Source organism: Amblyraja radiata, chromosome 34 (genome assembly GCF_010909765.2).
Source record: "Amblyraja radiata isolate CabotCenter1 chromosome 34, sAmbRad1.1.pri, whole genome shotgun sequence".
In the NCBI taxonomy this organism is placed as follows: Eukaryota; Metazoa; Chordata; class Chondrichthyes; order Rajiformes; family Rajidae; genus Amblyraja; species Amblyraja radiata.
Genome location: NC_045989.1, coordinates 10,819,912 through 10,836,903, shown reverse-complemented (window position 1 = coordinate 10,836,903; position 16,992 = coordinate 10,819,912). Strand labels below are relative to the sequence as shown.

General features: G+C 39.0%; 1 protein-coding gene across 1 annotated transcript in view; it reads right to left on the bottom strand.

Annotated features, from left to right (window-relative positions):
• Positions 1-1,119: 1,119 nt before the first annotated feature.
• The window catches only part of aagab (alpha and gamma adaptin binding protein), a 31,727-nt gene continuing 15,854 nt past the window's right edge, over positions 1,120-16,992 (bottom strand). The window contains exons 2-10 of the mRNA XM_033050043.1: positions 11,259-11,449; positions 9,901-9,997; positions 8,744-8,833; positions 7,078-7,161; positions 6,270-6,349; positions 4,825-4,909; positions 4,631-4,735; positions 3,905-3,954; positions 1,120-2,381 (exon numbers count right to left, since the gene is read on the bottom strand). Coding sequence (XP_032905934.1) covers positions 2,304-2,381; positions 3,905-3,954; positions 4,631-4,735; positions 4,825-4,909; positions 6,270-6,349; positions 7,078-7,161; positions 8,744-8,833; positions 9,901-9,997; positions 11,259-11,449 — 860 coding nt within the window. The 3' untranslated portion in view covers positions 1,120-2,303. The remainder of the gene's footprint in view (positions 2,382-3,904; positions 3,955-4,630; positions 4,736-4,824; positions 4,910-6,269; positions 6,350-7,077; positions 7,162-8,743; positions 8,834-9,900; positions 9,998-11,258; positions 11,450-16,992) is intronic.

Sequence of the window (16,992 nt, the reverse complement as noted above, 5' to 3'; positions counted from 1 at the left end):
AACATCAGAAAATGATCTCTCCCAAGGTTTGTGAAAGACAATGTACCATACCAGTTCAGAAGTATTAATAAAAAGGGAATCATTTTTTGTCAATAGATTAAAGCAACGCTTTGAAGTTTTTATAGTTATCAGCATTTAAACAAGCATTCAAGTCCAACTTTTGGTCTTGTCAGAAAAATGGCAATCCTCTCACAAGCAAGCAGTGCAGTGCACCATGGCCTTAAGTAGCTCTCCACAGCAGCATCTGTGATGCTTACAACAGTGGAATAGTCAAAATAAAGCCGACCCATGGTGATGTTTTCTTTCCTATTTAATGAAATACAAGTTCTCAAGACATACTTTCACTCATGATTGGCCTGTAAAACTAAAGCCAGTGGAATACCTGTACTGCTTGCTCTCGGCTGGGACATGGATGCTGTTTAGATTGACTACCCTGTAACCTGCATGAACATTTTATCAAGTTCTGTAGGGTACCTTGTTTCTCTCCAAGGAGCATTAAGCTATTTAGTTCCAGCAGAAAATGCTGTATAACTAACATTTTAACTAAAAAAAGGTGCTTTCTTGTACTTTAGTGTTTTTTTACTCTATTTTAAAGTGTTTGGAAATGGCCAAAAGTTCTTCGTTTATATAAATGTTTCAAATATTATTAAAGTTAATTTTATCATGCCAATGGCAATTGTTTTACTAAACTGATGATTTACTGAAATTACTGTCTTTGAAGGGTGGAGACTACTTACAAGTTTCTTACCCTGAAGCATGCACTTGTATTCTTCCAGGGATCAGCAGTATGATGCTTCACATGATGCATTACAGAACCAACTCGTCTTCAAATGCAAGTTTAAACAGTGAATGCCGAGCCCATATGACCAAGTTGTGGTTTTTCACTTGCACATCAAGGTAGTCAAGCCTTTGCTAGATTGTGCTCAGAATTGGGAGTTTGGTTAACTTGTTCCTTACTCCTCACCAAACACAAATGAAGGAAAATTAATCAGGAGCAATAAGGTGTTAGTTCAAATCATTTATCCATCATCTCAAAACATCTCTCAATGTTCTTTGTTCAGAAGACAATATAAAATTCCCCATTATATTAATCCGTTTTAAAATAGTACACCAAGCCACTTTAAAGGACAAAGTTTTCCATTCGTGAAATTGCATTACATTGCTCAAGAATCCCAAAGTTTTTGAGATAATGAACTACATTACTTATGAATTTATGTAGATAACAGAATTACAAAGGTTTATTGTGTGTATTGTTGAAATGGGGTTAAATGGGAAGGGCGAGAGTGTGGAGAATTTCAGATGAGAGTTTTAAACAAGTCATTAAATGTGAAGTCAATATAGGCCAACTAGACTTTTGCTGAAAGCAATCAGCTGGGGTATTCAGAATTCGGGCCACATGATGCTTACCATTTGAGTGTTTGCAAACAAGAGCTGAGAATTCAATTTTCTCCTTATCCAGGGTGCATGTTGAAAATAATTCTCAAAACAGGATCACATGCATAGTTTATTTAATTCCTATACCAGACAATAAAGGTTACGTTTTTTGATTAGATTAACATTCTGTTAAATGTTTTCTTGTTTAATTCCAATAGACCATTAATTTGTATGTTATTTGGTTTGATGAATTATCTTTCTCATCATGGTAAGAGCTGATGAGAAAGATAGCTCTTGAGAAATTGAATATTTTCCATACTTAGACAGCTGGCATCAGCAATAAACATTCCCATGTCATCAGTAACATGGTTCTATGCAAGACTCCCAAATAAACACGGTAGCAGAAAACACAAACACACTTTTGCACTTGAACAATACATAGTCCTCATTTCCATCACCATAATGTCCATTCCCATGAAAGCTGACAGCTTACCACATCACAAGGGGAAGGTCTGTTCTGTGGTTATCTACCCAGAGGGAACTGAATTAGAAGAGCCAAGTAGATTTGCCACAGTACTATTGTGGACAGAAGATGCTATCTAACTGGGGTGCCACTTCATATAACTAATGTCTAGAACATTAAAATAATGTGTCGCTTAGAAAAGAGTGGGTGTAGGTACACAATATTTCTTCCCATAGAAGACTACTTCAGTCAGATGTTTAGTCTAAAATATGACCGGGAAACACAAAAGATCCATATTTTATCATTCACAATTCAAAACATTCACTGGAGGAGCCACAGTGTTGGCACTGAAGTTGCATAAAAAGTCTTGGCCCAGTAACACTGTGAATGAAATGTCCTTCAAAGGCAGCACTTTGGCGGACACATAAACATCTTTCATCTGCAAAGCCGCAAAATGGTCCAGCTTTTAATTATTCTCTTCATCAGAGAGTTCCTCAATCTCTTCTCTGTCTCCTCCAATAGCCATCCAAAAAGCTTTAGCAACCTGCCAAACAAAATAGGACTATATTTGTGAATAGCAAACAAATCACTTTTATAATCTGCAAACTACTCATCTTCACTGAGCACAAGATGAATGCATGACAGCAATTTGAAGGAAGCAGAGTTAAAAAGGGTTACATATAAATGAGAAGAAAATTGAACAATATACTTTGAAATAAATCTATTCCTGTGTTAGCATCAGTCAGTAATATTTTTTGGCAAGTTTGGCTAAACGGTTCATCTGTTCTGCAACAAATGATCTTGGATAAAAATCTATATTGCCAGGTTGTTATGGTGGATCACCATGATAACGTTACTACTTTCAAGTAAATTTTTTTAAATACTTATTTTGTTATGTTATCTCTTTTACTTGGGTGTCAGAACTGGGTACAATTGATAAGGCCTGGATAATTTAACCACGACTTTAACTAATATACCACTAAATAATTAATTCTTAAAACAATAAGAATTGCTTAATATCATTGAAGACAACACTTGCAATGTTCATGGAAGTTTTAATCTCTTTATCTTTGCAGAATATAAGTATAGCTTGATTTGCGCCCCACTAACCGACTGAAACATCCATTCCCTCCATAGCCGGTGCTCAGTAACTACAAAATACACTACAGCCATTGGCCTCGGCCATTCCAACATCATCTCCTAACTTCCAATTTCTCCATTTGCAAGGGCAGCAGGTGCATTGGTGCACCACCACCTGCAGCTTCCCTTCCAAGATGCAGACCATCCTGATTTTGAAATATGTCACTGTTCCTTTATTGTCACTGCACATAAACTCAGAAATCTCCCTCTCTGCCGCCCCCAGCACTGTGGGAATACATTAATGAGACAGATTGTAGCTCTACAAGGCAGCAGCCCAACACCACTCTTGAAGGGCAATTAGAGATGGGCCATAAATGATGGCCTTGCCAGCAATGCCCAGATGCTAAAATGTAATACATTAAAAATCATTAAGCCACTAACACTTAATTCCATGGAAAGATTAATATCTTTGCTAGAAAGGAGAAGATTCAATGATAACCCGATAAAATATCTTAAAGAATACACAGGGCCACAATGAAGTAACATAACAAAATGCACCCACTGGAACAAGAGGGCGAATGGACTGAAGAAATTGAAGATAAATTACAGCATTGAGGTGAAAGTTAGTAAAAATGTGAAAGTGATGAGCAACCTCTGCCTCAAACCAACGTGATGTAGTCAATGAATTATTTTCAAGAAAGCAAGATAATTACAACTCAAGAACACAACATTGAACTCAAGAAAAAGTTAGGTTGCAGGAAGTGGACAGCAGTGGGATGTATACAAGTGAGTTTCAAGACAACTTCCCACAGCCCAAATATCCAGTATTACATTTTGTTTGCAGTGTATAATTATTTAGTCATAATTTAGTCACAATCCCTCAGGCAATGGATTTCCTAACTGACTCATGAGCAATATCACAGGAGAGCTGCTACCTTGTACAAACACCTGGAGTTTTGCCTAAATTAAAAAAAAATAATTACTCACTTTTTCTGCGTGGAGTTTTCTTTGTTCATGTGGTAATGTTGCTGCTTTGTCTGTCAATTTAAAAACAAAGAGTTACTCATGTTACACAATGAGCTGGAAGGATTCCCAGACCATTAGTCATATGTCAGCAATGCACACTTAAGCCACAATTCTTCCACTCCTCTTCCAAACACTTTCTCCAAAAAGCACCCGGGAACGAGCACTAAATCTTCATGTATTAGGTAGAAACAATGATTTCAACCAAATAAGAAATAGTGTCATTCAATTAATTTAGTTTAGTTTACAGATACAACCCACCGAGTCCGCACCGACCAGCAATCCCCGCACATTAACACTATCCTACGAACACTAGGGACAATTGAAACTTATATCAAGCCAATTAACCTACAAACCTGTACGTCTTTGGAGTGTGGGAGGAAACCAAAGCTCTCAAGAGAAAACCCAAGCGGTCACAGGGATAACTTATAAACTCCGTACAGATAGCACCCGTAGTCAGGATCGAACCCGGGACACCGGTGATGCAAGCATCGTAAGGCAGCAACTCTACCACTGCGCCATTGTTCAAATCAAAAGCACATATATAAAAATATACGTATTTAAATATTTCGTCTCACACACACACATTCCAAATTCCTGCTCAAGGAACATAGCTACTGAGAGCATTCTGTTTATCCCAGGATGAGATGAGGCAGATCCCAGTAAGATTAATTTCAGTACAAAACCCACCTTTCATTTGCTTGAGCTTTTCAAACAAACGCTCAAAGTTTTCACAGTCAACTTCACCTGTAGTGAGAGTAGCAAGTTCTTGGATATCCAAATGTAACATTGGATCTGTTAGTCAAAACAAGCATTCAGAACATTAGTCAGATGATGATTAAGAAAAACAGTACCCCAGGGAATTGAGATTTGACATTTCATACCTATAACACTGTCTGTCTGAAGAGGTGCCACTCTGTTGGTGTTCTCAGCAAGTGGTTCAACGTCAGGCTCTGCAAGGCTGTGGTACTGTTTAAGACAAAATAGTGTTGAATGGTTCATCCAGAAGTATGCATGTAAAATACTGTTTGTCATACAATACATCATTAATACTGAGCATCAGTATTTGACGATAGAAAGTCATACTTAATCAAACAGCGAACAGCAAAGAAACACGCTATTCAGCCAAACAGGTCTGTATCTGCATTTAGGTTCCACACAATGTTTTACCCAGCCCATCAGAATATTTTTCATTTCCAATCATGCCTATGTTTGTCATATAATTAAAAAGTCATCCAAGTTATTCAATTCCACTTCTAATATTCTAACCATTCTTTAGTTCAATAATTTTCATTCATTTATTAATGGCATAACCATATACACAATTACACTTCAACACTGGTTTTCATAAGTTTCGGATCATCACACATACATCAGTTTATTAGGATATCGTACACAACCTGTATACTAACATCCTAATAATGCAAAAGCAAGGACCATTCTAGTTGATGCAATATGATTTTGACCCATGTCAATGAAAAAACCACAGCAGCAAGTTAAAGGCTTTCTGTTAGCTTAACATTCTCTTCCATAATCCAGGACTTCGAAGGTCAATTTCAAATGAGGTTGGCTGCATCATGATTGACTGGGAATGGAAGTTAGTCTCCTAGAGATTTAATGGCTTAACACTTCAATGACCTATAGAATACTTACAAATATTAATTAGCAGAATAAAAATAGTACTATTTTGCAATATAACCTAACAGTTTTGCAATATAACCTAAGGATATGCAACAAACATGACTACTTTCATTTACATGACATTGCTGCGTCCCAAACATGATGGTTCCCTAAAATGGGGGGGGGGGGGGACTATGTATAAACACTGCTGTAATTTCTACAAGGTGTATAAAAATGGCCTTTATTAAAATCTGGCAATGTGCACTTTAACCACATGTGATTTTTTTCCTATTACACATCTTAAATTGTGGAGTACAGAGGCAAATAAATAAATGATGGGTCTTTGTCCCAAACATTATGGAGGGCACTGTAAAATTATGAGAGGCATAGGGTGGAAATGTCAAAGACTGGAGGGCATAGATTTGAGGTGAAAGGGAACAAGGATAAAAGTGACATGGGACAAGTTTTTTTTTTAATACAAAGAGTGACGTGCTGGAAACATGCTGCCAGAGGTGGCGGTGGAAGTAGATACTATAGTGGCATTAATGAGGCTTTAAGATCAGCATATAGATATGGAGGGATATGGATCATATACAGGCAAAGGAAATTAGTTTAATTTGGTATCATTTTCAACAGAGACATTGTTGGTTGAAGGGCCTGTTCCCCTGCTCATATCTAGGCATCAGTTCTTAATTAGACAATCACTTACTTCCTGTGTTTCTGCTTCAGTTCCACAGTTTTCAAGCACTCCAGTTAGGCTACTGAGAAGGCCAAAATCCTGTGGCCGATCTAAGAAAAAAAAAAGACGCGATTGTTTTGTGTTCCATCAAAAAATTAAATGATCAAATTTAGCTCATAATTATAATTGTCTTGAGCCAATCAACGGCTGTTGGCTTGAGCCTACTAATTCCCCACAATAATACTAGAAATGGCATCATTATCCGATCAGTCATCTGATTAATCAAAATGGTTAGATCAGTTATTTCTGAGGATGTGTCCCTCAAAGTTAAACATTAAACTGATTTCAATGAAATGCGTCACAACTCTATAAATCCAGTGGTTCTTCCGTCGTCTAAGTTTGGAAAAAAAAAACATGCATTTACAAATTCACCTTTAATTCACCCTTTGAATGGGGAATGCAATCAGAGGTGCAGATACAACTATTCTAAATTTAGGCAGCATGGAAAAGGGGATTTTTAAATATTATCATGCTAAATGAATGTGATAAAGACAGTGGGAAAATACTCATGACATACCGTATTATCCCAGTTAACTAACATATTACTGTGTGAAATATTAATGTGATACTTGTTGGTGCAGGAAAAGTCAAATCAAATAGTGGATAACTGAAAATGCTGACTATAATCCAAGTTTTATCATCCAAGATTAAATTGAAAAGAAAATAGAAAACTGCCCGTGTTCTTATTAATGGTCTTCAACCTGAAATGTTAAGTTTCGCTTTCCATAGGTGCTCAACAAAACTCATCATAAACTTTAGAAAATATCTCATTTCGTACCTGTTTTCATCTCAACATTTGACCACACATTTGCATTCAATGCCTGAATAATTCTCGTTACACCAGTGGATTCAGGGAAGTCATCTGTATGGACATTAATACATCTGAATATTTAATATATCTAACAATAGGAAAATGCGAAAATATAGTAAATACAAATCAACTGAAAATATCCACAAAAACAGTTTTCAAATAGGAATTCACAACACACAAATGCAAAACACTTTTTATGCAAGGAAGGCTAAGATATGCACTAGGGCACAGCATTTACCCATAGAGAGCATGAACTTTTCTTGTGTTGATGCAATGCATCATAGATTTTTCATTATTGTCACAAATGTTTTGATTTAAAAATAAATTATCTCCTCTCTCATGCTCCTTTTCCTGTTGGTATACTAGATATACTTCTCAAGTAAGAAGGTTGGTAGATCTTCAACCTCTTCAGCCACTTTTTTCACATAGTGCTTAAGATGCATCAAAAATCAGTGATGGATCATTGCCTTGCAGCCCACTTTGCACTAAGGTTGGAAGCAATAAAAGCCATGCAAAGTCTCTTTAAAAAACAAATATCATTTTATACGTACTAGAAACATAAATGTACCTAATACCCATAACATCAGTACATTTGAATGCAAGAAATAGGAGGAGCAAGAAGCAAAATTAGCTAGGCAGTTCCTGGAGCCGACATCCCCATTCTCACATCCATTTATAATGTCCCCTTCAGAATCCTATGTGTTACAATAAGATAATTTCTCATTCCTCTTAACTCTATCCACTTAATCTTTCCTCAAGTCAACACCTTCACCCCATGAATCAATTAGCAAACTTTCCCTGCTTCTCCAAAGGAGCAAAATTCTTAAGAGACCATGAACGGTCAAGAACTGTTTTACTGAAGCTTCGTATACTGGTGACAAGACTTCCTTACTATTTTACCCACTCCCTCTTGCAATAAACTTTCATACTTGTCACCATTTGGGCCACCATGTTAACTTTTGAGTTCCTTGTACCAGGACATCTAGATCTCTCCTAACATCAATATCTAATACTCTCATGCCATTTAACGTATTACCCAAGTGAATAACTGCACATTTCTCTTTATTACCTATTATGCCTTCTCACAAGGATAATCACACCTTCTCACCTATTTTTGCATCATCTGCACTTTGAATCTATAGTACTCGGTCCCTTCATCATAGCCAATAAGATTGTTAATACTATCTTTTTGCAAAGGTCAAGCTTTTTTTTTTTTTTTTAAATAAACAACCCATTTGCATGGCTAAATCAGCCAAAATTAGTTATGTCAGCAAATAATTTTTCAGAGCTTGGCTCAACTCCTCTAGGGCAAAAAACATGAGGAGACATCTGATATGTTCTTGGATTGCTAAATACAAAATAAAACTTATGCCATTCCAAAGAAAGAGGCCCAACCATGATGTTCTCCATGGTCAAAAAAGTACACCAGCATAAGACACTGAATTACTACGAGCAAGGTTATTATCTTCTGATGGGAAGAGATCGACCAAAAAAAATACAGCAAAGAGGTAACGTTTTCAGACTGATCCATTGAATTTATATTAGTAACAATTTAATGTATCATTTAAAGAGTAGTTCTCATTCACTTTAACACCTGACATTCAGTAATAGCAATTCTGATTTGCAAACAAACCTTCTTCATCTGGCAAGTCTTCTGGATCGAGTTCCACCAATTCAAACCCATATTTAATGCACCATTGCTGTGCCACTTGTCTGCTCACCCCTAAAAGAGAAAGCATGATCAAATAATGCAAAATCTTGACTGTGCAACACGATTCATTATACTCATGGTGCATGGATTAGGAACTACAATGCTGCAGCTAATACAGAAACTTGGTTGATAGAGGGGACTGGCTGCTCAACATCACAGGGTTCAGATGTTTCAAAAGTGAAAGAAAGTAATGTCAGGAGATTACACAACAGATCAGGGAAAATGTCACTACACTTAGGGTGGATCTCCTGGAAGGCTTATCTAGTGAGGCAGAATGGGGAGAACTCAGGAATAGGAAATGTACAATCACTAAACTATAGACCTCCCATTAGCCAGCGATATTGAGAAATAGATATGCAGGTAGATGGAAAAAGAACAGGGTTGGTGATATCACGGAGGCGAAAGATTTGGGTCTTTCTAACAACATTACGGTGGAGAAGGTCCACAGGGCCTGATGGCTCGTTATTGAGAGGGAGAAGAGTAGAGATTACTGGAGCTTTGACAGAGATGTTTGTATCCTCTTTAGACACAGGCGACATCCCAAAATGAAGCCCAAGCACGATGTTCAAATCACATTATGTCATATGTGTTAGAAACACAAGGAAAAGGTTTAACTCGTTTCCATAATTTACCTTGTTTATGATGCCAAATCCTGCTGAGTTGGGTTTGATGAGCAACAGCAGTGTTCCAGTAACTGCCTCAATTAGTATTCCTTCATAGAAGTCCAGCCAGTGATTGGCGAAAGGTGACAAGCCTATATTTGAAGTTACTCATATCTCAAGGGAGGCTGAACTCATTTAGGAATAAGTAGCACCAGAATTTGGGAGAGGAGTCTCTACAGTCTTGGATTAAAACATTTTAAAGCTTTGGATCGCCCTTCCCAACTGATCCAGTACCAAGTAGTATAATGCATTTTACTCGCTAAATTGACTTTTTAAATAGGCTCTAAATTATCTCTTGAGCAACCATATCCTTGTAACAAGCTCCAGCTCTCCATGTGGAGGCAGATGTGGTACAAATTACCATCTAAAAATACCAGATTTACAAGTCATATCAAAAGTAGAAACTAAGCAAAATACCATTGTCTGAAACTCTGTCACACACCAGAATCAAAACTTCAGGGGACCATTCCTGAGTTAGAGGAAGCCAAGTGGATACCTCATCAAGGCCAGTATTCTGATGAAGAAAAAAAGTACAATTTAATTTCAAAAATAATGTCAAAGATTAAAACAGAGAAATTGTAAAATGAACATACATGGAGTAGCAACCACAGAATGATGTTGTGCAGATAACAAACCAATACCAATTGATTATCATTGAGAGGAAGAAGAGAGTTTATTGTGATCGAAAACAAACTCGTGTAGAAAAAGAACCAATTACCTGTCAGGTACAGAAAATTGATATAGACAATTAAGAATATGACTTACAGCTGGACCCGATTCTAAATTCTGATTCTGGACTCAATTCCTTTTATTCTTGGTTTTAAGCAAAGATCTTATAGCTATAAGATCTTTGGTTTTAAGAGCAATCAGACATTAGTGCTAACGGGGCTCACCAGATTGCTCAGCTGCTTCAGTTAACAAGGCTAGGTGGTACCAGGAATCCCACCTAGTGAATTAGACAATTTTGACAAAAGAAATAGAAAGGGAGTTATAACTTTGCTTTCCTGGGCATGGATACATGTATCCAGCAATCCCCTATCCTAAAAGTCCACGTATAAACAGATAAGAGCACCGCATTGGACTTTGTAGCTTCTTCCTTCAGTGAAAATACCTGCTCAAATGTGATTGAGATTCACTAGTTGGATATTGAACATCTGAGAAACCACTTGCTACTAAAGAGTCAATGCTTCCCGGAGAAGTCAGGAGAACATTTGCGAAAATAAGGTGGAAAAAAAACTAGCACAGGCAAGTGAAATAATAACGTGCACACATGAATGTGGACGTTTTGAAAAACATCAGTGTTTAATTTAGCTGCTCACCAATATAAACAGAGTAACTTCACTAAATTTGCCCAAGTGTATAAATGCCAGATTATAATACTGGCACTCATTACATCTTAAGTAAGCAATCGCTAAACACAGTATTGGGAATGAGCCTAACTGTGGTCTAAGATTTAAGTTTACTTTAAACATGGGTGATTTAGTCAGAACTAATTTGTACAGTTTGAGTTTAATTTATCAGTTCTTTACACCTGCCAATTTTTTACTGAAAGTGGTCAAATGAAAATGGAGATGCTTACACTTGCATTACAGAGTAGGAATCAAGAAGTTGTGACTACAGTCGTTTTGATTTGGCTCTGCGTCAACTGCTCCCTGATCCCTATGCAGTACTCAGGACACAAGCAACAGTACTCAGGACACACAGGACAGGATACCATCAGAGGTAATAAAGATATAACATATATATAGATATAACAAGAAAAGGATTTTCCTTACAGTTGTGCTGTCAAAGTAAATCACGAAGGCCTCTACCGAGTCTGCAATCTCCTTTGTCAGTTCGAATTTGTCAGGCACCACACATAGCTGCACACTAGCAGTGTAATACTTGTTATCTATAGTCCATGGGTAGAATCGGACCACATTCCTGGGGCCAGTGTATTCTGGAATGTCATCTGTTCCAATAATATCTAAAATCAGGACATCAAAAATGTTAAGTTAATTATTTACTGATAAGAATCAAGTTGAATCGGATACACAACAGGGGAAAGGACAGAAGGGAAAAAGACAATGATTAACACAATCCCTAATGGAAAGGACTTGCCAAGAATGTAATCAGAATATTACTGGATTGCCCAATAATAGTTACATAACTAATATCATATACAGTAAACCCTCGTTTTAACAGACTCCTTTATAACGGATTTCAGTTATAGCAACCAGCTCGCATGGCCTCTCCAGCCGCGGCTTCCGACACTACTCCTGGTTCGCAAGGGGCACTAGCGAGCCCTTTATCACCCATTGCGCAATCCGGTTAGCATTGTTGTTGTTGTGCCTCACATTACAGCCCCTGGGGACAGTGCTTTCTTCGGGCTGCTGCAGCCTGCGGGACACTAGGTCACTTTGAGGCTCCCTCACCGGATACTGCTTCTTGTTTTCAGCCCGTCACTTTAACCGCTCCCTGCTCCATTGCCGCCATCTCCTCCTTCTCCCACCGTTCATCCCACTTGGCCTCTCCTTCCACCCTCCACCACCATCTCCTCCTCCGTCTCCCCGGAATCGCCAACATACTCCACCTTGGAGGGTGTCGGCAGCTGTGGGGAAGAGGGTGGGGGTGCCAGCTGGCGCGGGAGGGAGGGAGGGTGGGGATGGTGCTGGGTGGGAGGAGTGGGGCCCCACAGTGGCCGAGTGCATTTTGTTGTTGGTGGCGGACTGATGGTAGCTGGTGAGAGGGAGTGCACTGGTGTGGACTAGCACCATCTGTGCCTAGTTTCAAGGTGAAACAGCACAGAGTGCTGGAGTAACTCAGCAGATTGAATTAGTCTGCAGAAGGGTCCCGATATTCTTCAGAAATGCTCCCTGACCTTCTAAGTTACTCCAGCACTTTGTTTCCTTATGCGTAGTAATCATAATTTGCAGTTGTTTGTTTTAACTGCGTACAATAATACATTAATCGGTTATAGCGGACAATCAGCAATAATGGACACCACTCCCCCATCCCCCTCCCCCATGGTTCATTATAACGAGGGTTTATTGTATATGGAGAGTTGCTAATTGAATGCCTCACCTACACAATATTTCCAACAATACGAGGAATTTGTTTGAAGGTTGGATAGAAATGAAGCACAGTTTTATCTGACAAGAAATTAGTCTCTCAATTCCAGTCCCCAAAAATGTCCACGAGTTAGTCAATCAATGCGTCTTGATGTTAGATGGTGGGTGGGTGAAGAAGGGCACGCTGGTGCAGACCAGTAGCGTCGGCGCCAGGTTTTAAGGTAAAACGACACAAAGTGCTGGAGTAACTCAGCGGACTGAATCAGTCTGAGGAAGGGTCCTGACGTCACCTATCCATGTTCTCCAGCAATGCTGCCTGAACCATTGAGTTACTCCAGAGACTCCATAGACTGTCAGGATGGGGTCCAATTACTCCCCAGTCCTGACGCTCAGCACAGGAGCGCCACAAGGTTGTGTGCCGAGTCCCATCTTGTATACAATATACACTTATGACTGTATACCAACACACAGTACAAACAGGATCATCAAGTTTGTGGACGACACGACTGTGGTGGGACTGATAAACAACAACGACGAGTCTGCCTACAGGGATGAAGTCCAAAAACTGACTGTCTGGTGTACCAAAAACAACCTGGTACTCAACCCATCAAAGACAAAAGAACTGGTCGTTGACTTCAGGAGGAAGAGGAGAGAGGAACCTGCTCCCTTATACATCAAAGGAGACATGGTGGAGAGAGTCACTGGCTTTAAGTTCCTGGAAATAAACATCTCCCAGGACCTCAAATGGCAAATGAACACCGTCACTCTCGTGAAGAAGTCACATCAGCGGCTGTATTTCCTGAGGTCTCTGCGGAGAGCAAACGTCTCACAGCCGCTGCTGCTGTCCTTCTACCGATGCGCCGTGGAAAGTATCCTCTCCTATGGAATCCTGGTGTGGTTTGCTAGCTGTACTGTGGCTGAGAGGAGGGCGCTGCAGGGAATTATAAAAACTGCACAGAGCATTACAAACGCTCAACTGCCCTCCTTGGATGATATATATAGGGCCCGATGCTTGCGCCGGGCCACAAATATCAAGCAGGACACATCCCACCCTGCCAACCACCTTTTCACTCTGCTGCCCTCTGGGAGGCGATTCAGGTCTCTGAAGGCTCACACCGGTAGACTAAAAAATTGTTTCTACCCATGTGCGATAAAAGAGCTTAATTCCAACAGAGAACACTGGGGAAGCAAAATGTAATTCCAAGAAATGCCGCCAAATTCTTTTTAATTCTTTTTAAATACTTATTTATTATTTTACTAATAAGTGTACATATGTGTCAATGGTTGTCGTGTTTGTATTTTTTTAACCGGAGGAGATGTAATGGAATTTCGTTGCACAGTATTGTGCAATGACAATAAATGTATTCATTCATTCATTCAGTATTTTGTGTCTCTTTTGTTTATTAACCATCATCTGCAGTTCTTTGTTTCAACTATGTGCAATAATACCGTACTCAATTAAAACGGACAATCGGCAATATGGTCTGTTATAATGAGAGTTTACTGTATTGGGCAATTCAAATTTTTGAGCAAATAAATTAGCGATACTTTTTTTTTGCAGGTGATACAGGCTTTTGGAAATTAGAAAGTACACCAATTTACAGAACAGCCTTGTAAATGTAAATAAGGTTTAAAAAATAATACTTAATAAAGGCAGCATACGTTTCACCCATCGTAATACAATTTCATTGATTCCAAGATCAGCTCCATTGTTAATACTACGTCAACAGTAGAGAATGAAATAAAACAAAATTCTGCTGTACCTTGAAGCCATTCTATTTTTTTTTTTTTTAAAGTATTTCTAGACTGCTACCATAGGGATCCATTTTGTAAAATAACCCTTCACAAGTCAAATCTACTTTTGGTCTCTCTGGTAATAATGGATGACTACACGTGTGCAAAACCATGTTCGGCAGTTTGGCTAGGATACCTTAGATGCCAGAGGATAGATTCTAGAGCCCTGCACCTGTGACCTGAATAATGAGTAGAGCGCTCAGCCCTTTCTTAGGTGGGTATAAAAATTGGAAATCTTTTGGAAGCATTTGCAGCTAATATTCTGCATCAGTGTTATCATAAGTGACAGGAGCAGAATTAGGCCATTTGGCCGATCAAGTTTACTCTGCCATTCAACCATGGCTGATCTATCTTTTCCACCTAACCCCATTCTCTTGCTTTCTTCCCATAGCCAACTTCTTCTTCTTCTTGCATATGGCGTGCACAGCCTAAAGATGTGGGTCAACTTGTTCTATTTGATCTTTTGTTTGTGCACGTCAGGTTGATTGCATTAGTCGAAACAGGGTCGACCACATGAAGGTTGTAATCTCTCCCCCCCCCATAGCCATAATCGTTTGACGGAGCATTGATGCTTTTGAATAAACTGTGCAGTTGGAATAGCTAAATCGTGACCAGTGAGCATTTTAAAACCCTGATAATGCAACACACAAGTTGTCTAGGGAACTCAACTGGAATAGCTAAACCAAGGCTAGTGAACACTAATAATGCAACATCCAATGACTAGGGATTCTATTCAGACCTATGTTTTTTTTTTTAAATTATGTGCCTAGGCCAGTCCTGGTGTAACACACACTGAGAAGGCTACCAGAATTCCTGGATGGCATAATATGCGCGCCTAATGATACAGGTAAAATAGTGGGAAAGTTGATTTCAACATTATATACACCTGTGAAACTCCATAACATGAAGCAAAGGTCAGTCCAGAAAAACATAATTTATTTTACAAATGCCAAAACCAAAAAGAGAAAATCTTACAAAAATAGAGAATTTAAAAAAAACAAAAAAAACTGCAACAATTATTACTGGACACAGCAGTACAGGAGGATAAAATTGCTCTGCATCTGGGAATTCTCACGTGGTAGAGTTGTAAGAAAAATGTATAGCAGTATGGGTTTTAATTTTGCTTGAGGGGTGTTTTAATGCAATCATTAGCAGCATGTAAATACAAGAAACTACATTCACTCTTGTACAGTCAGTAAAAGGCCATTTCCAGCAGCAAAATACAAAAGTGGCAGATGGTGACAGATGGTGAGAGAGGCAGATAATGTGATAGAGAAAAGCAGTGGAAAAAGGGGACAGCCCGAGTATGTTAGTGGCAGAGTTTCCTCTTTACCTCCTGACCTTCTTAACATGCCAACTCACCACCCACCCTCCACACCGCACAATAAAACCCATTGCAAACAAATTTGAAATAATGCAAAATAAATCACTATTTCCTGACAAAGCTATCTTCAAAGGTCAGACTGCATTACAAGGGTCTCAACCAAAGGCATCAAAGTGATCACTAAGCACTGAAGTGAAATTTGAACAGCTGTGGGCAAAGATTTCTCTTCCTTTGTGAAGCCTAAATGATCTTTTGGAAGTTCGACAATGTCAATATTTGGAAAAGGTTGGTTATGCAGAAAGTTTGAAAATCACCGCTTTAGGTAGCCATCTGGATTCTACTGAGTAAGCAGTATTACCCAGTCCAACACATACTAGATACCCAATTATGTTTGCTAATTTAAAACTAAAACTGAAAGTTAATGTTTCCTCTGTGGTTTGTTAATGAGGCAGTAAAAAAAATATTACCAAAGCAATTACAATTCAGCCCCAAAATGAAAAGAAAACAGTGGCTGCAAATTAAAAAAAGAATGGAATTTTACAACTATCCCAACCACATCACATTTGTTGTACTATATACCTATAGGTTATTTTGGACAAGTACACTCAAATTGAGCAAAAAACAAGGTGCTGGAGGAAGTCAGCATGTCGGGCAGCATCTGTGGAGGGAGATGGACAGATGACATTACGTGTTAGGACCCTTTTTCAGACTGATAGTAGTGGGAGAGCTAGAAAAGAAGGGTAGGGTGAGGGAAAGTTTGGTGAGCTGGTGACTACCAGGGGTGGAGGGGGCATGGAAGAGGAGAAGGGGGTTGGGGAGCATCACTTGAAAGTCGAGAAATCAATGTTCGTGCCAATCGGTTATAGACTACGCAAGGTGCTGTCCTTCCAGTTTTCTTGTGGCCTTACTCCGCCAGTGGAGGAGGGCAAAGACAGAAAGGTTGGTTTGGAAATGGGAAGGGGAGTTAAAATGGCTAGCAACTGGGAGCATCAACAGGTCATAGCAGACAGAGCACAAGTGTTCAGTGAAATGGTTGTCTAGTCTACATTTGGTTTCGCCAATGTACAGGAAGCCACATTGGGAGCACCAAATGCAATAGACAAGGTTGATGAGCAAAATGGTCAGCTAGTCCATGCTCAGTCTTGCAGATATAAATTTCACGACCACATGAATATTGAATTCTCCAATTTCAAGGATCAAACTAGAAGAACAGCACCTTTGCATCCAACAGAATACTCATATTTCAAGTTTATGGCCTGCTTTGCCCACAATGACCTTTTTGCCCATCTACGCTAATCCCATTTAATCACATTTGGTTCATATCCAAGAAGAGCAGGATGA